Source organism: Emiliania huxleyi (genome assembly GCF_000372725.1).
Source record: "Emiliania huxleyi CCMP1516 unplaced genomic scaffold EMIHUscaffold_901, whole genome shotgun sequence".
Lineage (NCBI taxonomy): Eukaryota > Haptophyta > Isochrysidales > Noelaerhabdaceae > Emiliania > Emiliania huxleyi.
In genome coordinates, this window is record NW_005195290.1 from 2,634 (window position 1) to 14,564 (window position 11,931).

Genomic DNA, 11,931 nt, shown 5'->3' on the forward strand with positions numbered 1-11,931 from the left:
CCCGGTGTGTGCGGGGGTCACGCAGGGGCGAACAGTGTTTTGAAACCAAGACCGCAAGAGGAGCATGCAGCAACATAGGTGAGACGTCCCTGTCTCACGGGCGTTTCGTCCCTGTCTCAACGCCCCCCGGGGCAGTGTCACAAATGCGTCTCAATAATGTCTCACAAACTCGCACCGATCTCTGTGTTGTCTCAGCCTGTGGTCACAGCAACAGTCTCACTTTGTCTCAAGGGTGGCACAGTCCACCTTCAGAGACGTGTTTGAGACACCTCCGTGAGACAAATGTTCACTCCTGCTGTGTGACGATGCGTCTCTACTGTGTGACGATGCGTCTCGTCATTTCATCTCAGAGCGTCTCACTCGTCTCACCTCACAGAGGACAGAGCGGTCGGCTCGACGATAAAGTACTTATCGAGCCGAGGGCGTAGCCGCGACGAACAGAGGGCGAGAGCGTAGTGGTGGGCACTAACCCGAACCGCCCAAGTAACCGCCCTACCCGCGAGAGCAACCGGCTACGCGCCGTTTGCGTTTGAGAGCGCGATGACCCGACGGCGTCTCAGAGTGTGTATTGCGCAGTACGTCGAGTAGTAATGAAGACTCTACACATACACGCGCGCACACGCGCTCAAAACTCCAACGCGACGGTAAACCGTTCGGGCCTTGCCGGCTGCCGCACTGCACTGTCGCGATGCGTGCTTTAAGTACCCATCAAGCTGAGGGCGTAGCCGCGACGAACAGAGGGCGAGAGCGTAGTGCTGGGCACTAACCCGAACCGCCCTGCCCACGAGAGCAACCGGCTACGCGCCGTTTGGGCCAGGGAGCGCGATATGAGCGCGATTATGTTGGGATCGTCCGACACGCCGCACCTCAAGAGCGGTCGGTGCAAAGTACTCATCGAGCCGAGGGCGTAGCCGTGACGAACAGAGGGCGAGAGCGTAGTGCTGGGCACTAACCCGAACCGCCCTGCCCGCGAGAGCAACCGGCTACGCGCCTTTTGCGTCTGAGAGCATGATAAGAGCAACTGGCGGCTCGCGCCGTTTGAGCCATAGATAGAGCGCGATTATGCTTCGGGTTCGTCTACACTCACAGAGACCCGCCAGGCCGCACCTCAGACACAACCTGAGTTGAGTCTCCTCAATCGCCACGGCTCAGGGGCTCAGCACATGGTCTCTAACGGACCTATGAGACGACTCAATCAAGCAGCGGCTCCCGCCCTGCGCCGCGTCTCATTGTGGCTCAGCACTGTCTCAGAAGGAAGTGAGACGACTCACTTCGCTCAGGACTGTGACGTCTCAGCCCAGCCGTAATGAAAGAAATCGTGCTGCCGCTAGGTAAAATCCTGGCGGCGTGCCGTCCTCCCATCCCTCCCTTGGGCTGTCTGTTTTCTTTCTTTATCTTCCTGCAGCGCTGAAGAACTGTGTTGGGCCCGACGGGCGCGCGCGGACGGCACCATGGGAGGCGGACGGACCACGGACGGCAAAGGACGGCGGCAGGATGTCTGTTTTCTTTCTTCCCCCCCCCCCCCCCGCAACAACACGGAAGAACAACACTCAGCAGTCACACAGCGTCATCCATGCCACCTAGGACTGGACCAGTCGCGAGGAACCCCCCTGACTCTCAGACTCAGACAGACGTGAGACGTGCCAGTACTCCCCGGGTCGCTCGCCCTCCCCCCCAAATTCGCATTCCGACTAGGCCCTCACGCAATGAGCGCGTTCACCGGGCCGTGCCCCTCTGGCATCCTGGTAATGAGCACAGGACCGTGTCGTCCACGTCATGGATACGGTCAAGTGACGACTCAACGTCCATTACTGTTCCCGACTAGTTTGCGGCTGCGCCGTCGATTCGTGGGAGACGCGGCTCCCGCAGCCCCACTGGCGCTCCATGACGTAGCAGATGCCACGCTCTCAACGCCGCTCTACACGTGCTCCGCCGATGCCGACGTCGATGCCGACGCCGCCGACGCCGACGCCACTGCCTCGGCTTCTCCCGAGGTTGAACGCTCTGCGGCGCGGAAGCCGCCAAAGCTGCGGAAAGCCGTTGACGTGCGGCGCACGATGCTCGATCGGAGGTCGGCGCTCGACTTGACCGGAGTCGCGCCGAGACCCTTTGCGAGGAGCACGAGCGACACCTACGGGAGAGGGTTGCGGGAGACGGGTTGAGCAGCGCGGCGTGCGACGCCGCCCGGTGAGCGCCCACCAGGCGGCGAGGGGGCGAGCGCGCGCCTCGCGGTGGCGCCCGGGGAAGCACGAGCGCGCGAGGTCCTTGTAGAGCCCGCCCGCGATGAGCTCCTGCGGCGTTGGAAGTAGAGGATTGTGGGGGGAGGGGGCACTTAGGACGGGTGTCACTATGAGCATTCGCTCTCCACCTGCGGCGTGGTCTCGAAAAACTTGGAGAACTCGCAGCCGCCGAGGTCCGGGTCGTTCTCGTGCGCCATGACGATCGGCAGCCTGTCCTGGCGCGCCTGCGTAACCTGCTCGGCCAGCCGCTCGTCGCTGAAGCTGTGCTCGTTGAGGTAGAGCAGCATGTGGGTCGCGTCGCCGGCCTCCTCGGCGGTGGAGACGGTGAGGCCGGGAAAGGCGGCGACGAGCTCCTCGGCCAGCTCCCTCGCGCCGGCGTTGGCCGGAGAGGCCCAGACCTTTGCGAACGTGGAGAAGCCGAATGCCCTGATCCGCAGCTCGCCCGTCACTGTGAGCGGAAGGGAGGTGCTTCCAAGAAAGTTGGGCGAACAAAGGAGCAGCGCCTCGGCGGTGATCTTGAGCGAGACGAGCTGAAACTCCTGGATCCGGTACCAGATGGTGTGCCTCCAGTCATTGTCAAAGATGTCGGGCTGGAGCTCCTCGGGGCACTCTGCGCGCAGCGCTGGTAGCGTCCCGCCGCCCTTGGCCGGGTCGGCCTCTTGGACGAGGACGAGCGGCTTGTGCATTTCGAGCGACGAGCGAACCTCTCGAAGGCAGTTCTGTTGGCGCACAAGCGGGCACGGGGTGAGGCAAGGGAGCTTGGGCTATGACAGAGACAGGAGAGAAGCATCACGCGCCCTGGACTTGAAGTAGCCCCTCGAGAGGAAGAAGAGGATGACCTGCGAGCGCTGGATGTACTCCTCGAGTGCCCCAATGTCTTTTAGATCATCCACCTGTGCGCAACGACGGGTGGGTCAAAGGCGCTTTGCTCGCCGTGCAGCGCGACTGGGCAAGATGCGCGCGCGTCGAGGAAGATCTTGATGCCCGGCAGCAGCTGCTGGAGCTCAGCCTTGATGACCGCGACGGCGTCTTGACCGGTACTCCAGATGTGGCTGTTGAAGAGGTGCCACGTGAGACCCATCCCGATGCTCAGCTCGGGCGGCTGGTTGGTCGAGACGAGGCGGATCGTGGGAGCCTTCTTGGCGTGGCGGGCGGAGAAGACGGCGCCGATGAGGAAGAAGACCAGCGTCGCGCCGACGAGGACGAGCATCGAGTTGATGATGCCGGACAGGTTATCGAAGCCGAGGACTGCATCGGCATCGTCGACGCTGGTGCGCTCCACGATGCCGATGAAGGTGGTCGTCCAGTTCGTGGCGAGGAAGAGGAGGAGGAGCACCAGGCTAGTGGCAACAGCCAGCACATTATCCTCGACCCGCTTGAAGGGCCGCACGACGGCGAGCACGACGGCGTAGAAGGAGCAGATGAGGGTCGCCACCACGAGGCGAACAAAAGCTCGCTCCTCCGGGATCAGCAGCACGAAGCCCGTGAGCACGAGCTTGCGTGCCAGCTCGACCGCCTCCCACCAGTACCAGGTCTTTTTGTACTCCCGGTGAAGGAAGGCGGTGGCCCGCGTCAGAGCATTCGGCCTCTTGGCCCGCAGCGGCTTGTAGCAAGCGACGAGGAGCGAAGTGAAGAGGATCAGAGAGCCCGCAGGCCACAGGGCGATCAGGCCGAAGGCGAGCTCGGTGACTGATCCGTGCTCGTCGGTACCGCACTCGATGCTCGCGTCCAGCCGCACGTAGGAGACCTGCTCCAGGCGCTCGTTCGGCGGAGAGACGGTGTAGGCCTATGAGCGACACACGGCGAGCGCTGAAGGGGGGGTCGGGTTCATGCAGCAGCAATCAACGTTTTAGGGGGGCCTTGCATGACCAGGAGCGGAAGATGGAGGCGCTGATGGAGGGCACGAAGCAGAAGATGAGCACCAAGCCGGTCGGAGTGAGATCGAGGACGCCGAGGGCCGCCTCCGCATACCACGGCGTCGCACGCGGAGCGTCCTCGTCTGTGTTTATCGCGTCAGCGATCGCCGACATCATCGACATCGGTGCTTCCACGACGCCGAATGCTGCATCGGTGTCGGCTCCCGGCATCGATGCTTCCATTGGGCGCGGTGGCGGCGCGGCACGCCAGCGGCGGAGCCGCAGCGCGATTCCCGTTCCCATGAGCAGTGCAATGAGGGCGACGGGCGAGAGAGCAATGGCGAGCAGCCGCAAATCGTAGCCGAGGCACTGCTGCGGCAAGAAGTAGCCCGTCCAGTCGATTGAGACCGTATTGGCCAGTTTGTCGGTCCAGCCCGTATATTCTGGCGGCAGCCGCGCCGAGTAGGTGGAGGACAACACGGTGCAGATCTGGTAGAAACCAAAGAGCACCTTGGTCTTGGCCGTGAGGCCGATCGCAACGTAAATGTAGAAGGCACGATCGGCAAAGCGGAGTAGGCGGCCGATGTAGCGCTCCTTTCGCCATTCCGTCTTGCTGTAGGCCCAAGCCGCCAGGCCGCAGGCAATGCAGACAGAGATGACGAGGGCGACAATGCTGCCGGCCGCAGCGGCGCGCGGCGCGCATTCTTTGCACGTGTATCCGTCGACGAGGTAGTGGTTCGCTGTGACGCAGAGCTGGCACTCCGGGCCAGTGAAGCCGGAAGCGCACTCCGAAGAGCGCACCTCCTCCGTCCTCCGGCGACGAGAGGCCTCTGCCTCGCTGCCGGCGCATCGCTGCTCGCCGGCCTCGCCATCGCCGCCAAAGCTGCCGCACTCTGTCAGCACGGCGCTGAAGGGGCTGGCGCGCCAGAAGCCGGCCGGGATACCGAGGGACTCGAGAGTCGTGTTGAGTGGGCAGTCGGCGTTCGGCGGGCAGGGCTTGCAGAACTCGGTCGGGGATTTGAAGATGTCGTGGGGGTCGGCGCTCGAGAGCAGGTAGTAGTCCTTCATGCAGACGGAGCAGATGACGTCGCCGCGCCCACTACCGAGGGGATGAGGACATGGGATGCACTGGCCCTGGCCAGCGTTGGCGGCGTAAGAGCCAGCCTCACACGAATCGCACGAGTCGCTCCCTTGGTTCGACGAGGTGCCGGGAGGGCAAGGCTCGCATTCGGGCTGCCGCTCGGTTGCGGCAAAGGTGCCAGGCGAGCACGGCGTCTGCTGCGTCGAGCCGGTGGTGGCGAAGTGGCCCGGCGAGGCGTCGGTGCACTCGCCCGCGGCGGAGAGGTTGGTGGCGCTCGAGTAGCTGCCAGCCTCGCACGGCAGCGGCGCCGCCGCGCCAACAGCGCAGTAGCCGCCCGCCTCACACGGCTTGCACGCCGTCTGCGCCTCCGCGTCCTGGTACGTGCCGCCGGAACAGGGCGTGCACTCGTCCTGCTTGGTCTCGTTCGTGTACGACCCCTTGGCGCACGCCGTCTGCTGCGTCGAGCCCGTGGTGGCGAAGTGGCCCGGCGAGGCGTCGGTGCACTCGCCCGCGGCGGTGAGGTCCGTGGCGGTAGAGAAAGTGCCTGCCTTGCACGGCAGCGGCGCCGCCGCGCCCTTGGCGCAGTAGCTTCCCTGCTCGCAGTCGCGGCAGGACGTCGCGCCCGTGTCGTTCTGGTAGCGGCCCGCAGGACAGTCCTTGCACTCACTCAGCCCGGAGGCGGCGCCGTATGTCCCGGCCCGGCAGCTCGCGCACGTCTCGCGGCTGTTTGCGCCGGTGGTCGGGCTAGAGGTTCCGGAGGGGCACTGCTGACAGGCGTCGGGTGAGCTGCTGCCCGTCTTCTCGTTGTATGTTCCCGCACGGCAGGGCGTGAAGCCGCCGCCAAGTGTCGCGGTGTCATCGCAGTACCCGCCCGTGGCACACGAGTCGCATGACGTCTGGCCACGCTCAGCCTGGAATTGGCCAGCAGGGCAACGCGTGCACGCGGCCTGGCCGGTGAGGTCCTGGTACTCGCCCGCAGGGCAAGCATAGCACTCGTCGACGGCGACGGCGTCCGCAAAGCTGCCCGTGGGGCACTCGACGCAGCTGGGCTGGGTCCAGGTGGTTAGGTCGCTCTCTGTGCGCGTCGCGGCGACGCTGGTGTCGTAGAAGACGCCCGGCTTGTCCTTGCAAGCGGTGCACGCGTCGCTGCCGAGCGGGCGCTCGCCCAGGGGGCAGGGGTCTGTCGCGCAGAGCTCACCGACACCGGGCTGCTGCACAAAGTCGGGGAGGCACTCGACGCAGGAGGTGCCCGCGAGTCCCATGAAGGAAGGGCACTTGAAGCACCAGCTCTTGCCGTGGAGCTGTGCACCTCCGTGTGAGCAGGCGCGCCCAACTAGGACCTGGTTCTCGCCCCAGTTGCCGACCACGATGTCCATGAACCCGTCCCCGTCCACGTCCGCCACCAAGGTGGACCGAGTGTTCCTGCTCCCTCCGGGGAGGGGGACCTCGGAGAAGATCCTCCCGTCCGCGCTCCCAAAGAGGACCAGATTCTCTTTGTTGGAGTTGCCGACGACGATGTCCACGAACCCGTCCCCGTCCACGTCCGCCACCGAGGTGGACCGAGTGTCCTTGCTCCCTCCGGGGAGGGCGACCTCGGAGAAGGTCCTCCCGTCCGCGCTCCCAAACAGGATCTGGTTCTCTTGGTTGGAGTTGCCGACCACGATGTCCATGAACCCGTCCCCGTCCACGTCCGCCACCGAGGTGGAGTAAGTGCGCCTGCTCCCTCCGGCGAGGGCGACCTCGGAGAAGATCCTCCCGTCCGAGCTCCCAAACAGGATCTGGTTCTCTTGGTTGGAGTAGCCGCCGTTGCCAACCACGATGTCCATGAACCCGTTCCCGTCGACGTCCGCCACCGAGGTGGACCGAGTGTACCTGCTCCCTCCGGGGAGGGCGACCTCGGAGAAGGTCCTATTGCCTGTCCCAAACAGGATCTGGTTCTCTCGGTTGTGGTTGCCGACCACGATGTCCATGAACCCATCCCCGTCCACGTCCGCCACCGAGGTGGACCGAGTGTCCCTGCTCCCTCCGGGGAGGGCGACCTCGGAGAAGGTCCTATTGCCTGTCCCAAACAGGATCTGGTTCTCTTGGTTGGCGTTGCCGACCACGATGTCCATGAACCCGTCCCCGTCCACGTCCGCCACCGAGGTGGAGTCAGTGCTCCTGCTCCCTCCGGGGAGGGCGACCTCGGAGAAGGTCCTCCCGTCCGCGCTCCCAAACAGGATCTGGTTCTCTTGGTTGGAGTTGCCGACCACGATGTCCATGAACCCGTCCCCGTCCACGTCCGCCACCGAGGTGGAGTCAGTGCTCCTGCTCCCTCCGGCGAGGGCGACCTCGGAGAAGGTCCTCCCGCCCCCGCTCCCAAACAGGACCTGGTTCTCTTGGTTGGAGCCGCCTGTCGAGAACTTGGGCTCTATGGAGTGGCCGACCACGATGTCCACGAACCCGTCCCCGTCGACGTCCGCCACCGAGGTGGACCAAGTGTCCTTGCTCCCTCCGGGGAGGGCGACCTCGGAGAAGATCCTCCCGTCCGCGCTCCCAAACAGGATCTGGTTCTCGCCCCAGTTGCCGACCACGATGTCCATGAACCCGTCCCCGTCCACGTCCGCCACCGAGGTGGACCGAGTGTCCTCGCTCCCTCCGGGGAGGGCGACCTCGGAGAAGGTCCTCCCGTCCGCGCTCCCAAACAGGATCTGGTTCTCTTGGTAACGGGTCTCTTGGTTAGGGTAGCCGCCGTTGCCGACCACGATGTCCATGAACCCGTCCCCGTCCACGTCCGCCACCGAGGTGGACCGAGTGTCCTCGCTCCCTCCGGGGAGGGCGGCCTCGGAGAAGGTCCTCCCGTCCGCGCTCCCAAACAGGATCTGGTTCTCGCCCCAGTTGCCGACGACGATGTCCACGAACCCGTCCCCGTCGACGTCCGCCACCGAGGTGGACCGAGTGTCCTTGCTCCCTCCGGGGAGGGCGACCTGGGAGAAGGTCCGCCCGTCCGCGCTCCCAAACAGGACCTGGTTCTCTTGGTTGGCGTTGCCGACCACGATGTCCACGAACCCGTCCCCGTCGACGTCCGCCACCAAGGTGGACCAAGTGTCCTTGCTCCCTCCGGGGAGGGCGACCTCGGAGAAGGTCCTCCCGTCCGCGCTCCCAAACAGGATCTGGTTCTCTTGGTTGGAGTTGCCGACCACGATGTCCATGAACCCGTCCCCGTCCACGTCCGCCACCGAGGTGGATTTAGTGTTCCTGCTCCCTCCGGGGAGGGCGACCTCGGAGAAGATCCTCCCGCCCACGCTCCCAAACAGTATCTGGTTCTCTTGGTTGGAGTTGCCGACCACGATGTCCATGAACCCGTCCCCGTCCACGTCCGCCACCGAGGTGGAGTAAGTGTACCTGCGCCCTCCGGGGAGAGCAAACTCTGCCAAGTAGTCGGCCACATCGCCCGCCAGCTCTAGCGCGCCGCTCCACGCTGCCAGTGGCGGCAGGACCGTCGTTGGCACACCAATGCACCCAAGCCGGTCGGGGGCGGAGCAGTCTGGCACCGGCGGGAACGCAAAGGTGCCGCTGGGGCGGACGGCCGGCAGCGGGAAGCGGCGGCGGCCGTCTGCGGATGGGGTTTGGTCGAGGAAGAGGGGAGGGGGCGAGGGCGGCGGCGGCGGCGGCGGCGGAGAAAGCGGCGGCGACGGCGGCGGCGAGGGCGGCGAGGGCGGCGAGGGCGGCGGTGGCAGCGGGCATAGCTTGCTCGTCCACACCCAGATGGAGTCGTAATTGCAGCCTTGCCCCTGGCAGTTCTTGTCGCACAGAGTGTAGCCGAGCGCAGCGCACCGCGCCGAAGCCTCCTGGAAGGTTGTGTACTGGAAGGAGGAGGACCATGTCCCTGCGATGCAGTCGTCGTTGCTGCCGGAGGTGCGACGCTTGCAGGTCGAGCCGTCGCAGCACTGCGCCGCGATGGCTGTCCCGTCGTGTTCAATGGCAGCAACGTCGTGGACGCACGCCTCCGTATCGGAGTTGCCGTCGAGGATCAGTACGCCTTGGGGGGGGAAAGGCACTGCGGGCGACGACGGCGGCGGAGAAAGCGGCGGCGGCGGCGGAGAAAGCGGCGGCGACGGCGGAGAAGGCGGCAAGGACGGCGGCGACGGCGGCGGCGTCGGAGGCGCAAACTGCGAGAAGGCGACGTCGTCCAGCGCCATGTCCGACCTGAAGCTCGACCCCGTCAAGCCGTTGATGCGCACCTGCGTCGTCGAAGCGGGTAGGATCACTGCCGCGTCGAGCCAGCTATTGCCCTGGTTGCCAGTCCTACTCCAGAGCGTCGTCCAGCCCGTCTCGGTGCCGTTGGCCTCGATGGAGAGGGTGCCCATGTTCGAGCCGTACATGTGGTAGGCGAAGGAGAGGCTGGCGTCCTGCTGGAGCGAGAAGAGCGGGCTCTCGAGCTGGTGCAGCTTGTTGGAGCGGCCAGACGAGGCCTCGGTGAAGATGTAGGAGCCCGAGCCGGTGTGGCCGCTGCTCGGGCCTGTGTCTGCCGATGGCGTGCCGCCGCTCGTGCGAGTCCAAGAGTACCCGTCCGGCGCGGTGTCGTTCCAGGCGCAAGTGTCGACCTCGAAACCGCAGCTCAGCTGCACCATGTCGGGTAGAAGAGGCGGCGAAGGAGGCGGCGGCGGCGGCGACGGCGGCGGCGGGGGCCGCGGTGGCGGCGCTGCGCCGCACCACGTGCGCATCATCGACACGAGCGGCGCCGTCGAGGTGGGAACGCCGCCTCCGAGGCGCACCGCGTCGAGCTCGGCCGTCGTGAGCGCGATGTCCCAGATGAGCAGGTCGCGCATCGAGCCGATGAACATGCGATCGCCCCAGTGACTCTTGCCGACGTACAGCCCCGAGCGACCCACCAAGAGCGGGAAGTTCATCGATGCGGTGGACGCCACCTCGACGCCGTCCCAGTAGATGGTTACGGGGCCGGTGGTGGCGTCTCCGGTGCGCGACTGGACGACGGCGACGTGCGTCCACGTGCTCACTGGGAAGGGCGAGTTCACGCTCAGCCGCGGCGGACGAGTAGCGCCGTGCCACACTTCCAATACCATGCCGTCTTTGAAGGCAAGGAGGACGTTGTGCGCACGGGGGCCACTGCCAAAGTCGATCACTCGATCCCACGAGCTGCCCGTGTGTGTGCGGTACACCCAGGCAGAGAGGGTGAAGCCAGTGCCCCCGCCGACGAGGCCCGTGCGCGAAACGGCGGTGAGGTATGAGTCGGGGTCTCCGGTGAAGGCGAAGGCACCGTCGATGGAACACGGCGAGGCGGGCGACGGGAGCGCTGGCGGAGAGAGCGGCGGAGGCGGAGGCGGTGGCAACGGCGGCGGCGGCGACGGCAGCGGCAGCAGTTGGGAGGGGAAAGGCACCGTGGGCGGCGGCGAGGGAGGCGGAGGAGCCGCGGCTGCTTTGCCGACGAGCAGCGCGGCGGCGCTCATGCGGACGAGGGCGTCGGTCGCCTTCTCGCGCGAGACGAGTGAGGCGGTCATTTTCATGCCGGCTCGCCCGAGCAGCAAGGAGGCCCCCGCGCCGAGGCTAGTCTCAACCAGCTTCCGCACCATCCCGGGCTTCCCAACGTCGGCGGGCCGCAACTCGGGCGACGTGTCGTTCACGGGCAGGACGGTGTCGCGCCCCCGAGCGATGATCCCCGTCCTGTTGCTGTAGACGGGACCGACAAAGTCAATCTCGGGCTCGCCCTTGCGCTCCGTGCTGTTGCGGGAGGCTAGGACGGTCTCCAAGTCGGCCTCGCCCTACACGCAAACACACAGGCAATCCGTCAGCGGGCTACAACGGCTCGCACACAGAAACAGCCGAGGGGCGCTCACCGGCTGCTTCTCGTAAACGTCCTTGATGATGGACGCCGGCGGCTGGCCAATCAGGTGCAACGGCTCGCCCACCGCCTCGTTGACGTCGTCCATCAGTGCTTCCAACGAGCGCCCCTCGTCGTGCCCGCCCTGAACAGCGCGCGGGCTGTGGGTCACGAGCTGGCGCGGTGCGGGTACTAGCAAGCGCGAGCGAGCAAGCACCGGGTGGTCGGCGGGCACGCTGTCCGGAGAGGCGATGGCTGCAAACGAGCTGCTGGTGTCGTCGCCGCCAATCTCGCAGAAGCCGTTAAGCGATGCCGGCGCGATCGGCGTTGTGACTGCGGGAAAGGAAGTCGGGGACTCGTGCCACCGCGAGGAGAGAAGCGCGGAGGTGGCAGAGTACGAGGAGAGCGCAAACGCGGTTCCGAGGCAGAGCAGCGCGAGGATGCCAAAGAGGCGGAGCAAGAAGGACGGGCAGAACTTGGGCCAAGAGAACCAGCCGGAGGCAGAGACGGAGCCCTCCGGCGTGATAATCGTGGTCGTCTCGACGTTGGCCGTCGCGCCCTGAACAGGAGGGCGGGAGACTGGCGGTTGAGCGGCGAGCGGGGGAGGAGGCCGCATGTATGCAGGCGGCGAGCACCGAGTCTGTGGTCGACGGCGTGGAGCCGCGGGGCACCTTGCCGGTGCCGCCGAGGATGCCCTCGTTGCCGTCCATTCCGAGCAGGGCCCCGAACCGGTTGTGCCGCCGACCGGGGCGATGCTCTTGGTGCGGACGATCGGGGCGGACGCGCCCTTGCGCCCCTTCTTGCGGCGCGGGTTCGACGGGGTGTCCTGTCGGGATGCCCTGCGCACGCGCAAGCGGTGGTGCGTCAATAGTTGAGGCTCTGCGAGCGCACCGCAGCGTGCGAGCGCTCACCGCCGTGCGAGCATCTTCCCTG

The 11,931-nt window shown here is 66.0% G+C and overlaps 1 protein-coding gene across 1 annotated transcript; it reads right to left on the reverse strand.

Annotated features, from left to right (window-relative positions):
* Positions 1 to 1,918: 1,918 nt before the first annotated feature.
* On the reverse strand, positions 1,919 to 11,708 carry EMIHUDRAFT_121491 (hypothetical protein; the record flags this gene model as incomplete). The annotated part of the gene is made up of 8 exons (XM_005757454.1): positions 1,919 to 2,131; positions 2,369 to 2,959; positions 3,148 to 4,026; positions 4,163 to 4,989; positions 8,671 to 10,939; positions 11,015 to 11,143; positions 11,216 to 11,557; positions 11,670 to 11,708. The coding sequence occupies 8 exons, from the start codon at positions 11,706 to 11,708 to the stop codon at positions 1,919 to 1,921; spliced, it is 5,289 nt and encodes a 1,762-aa protein (XP_005757511.1).
* Positions 11,709 to 11,931: the final 223 nt, after the last annotated feature.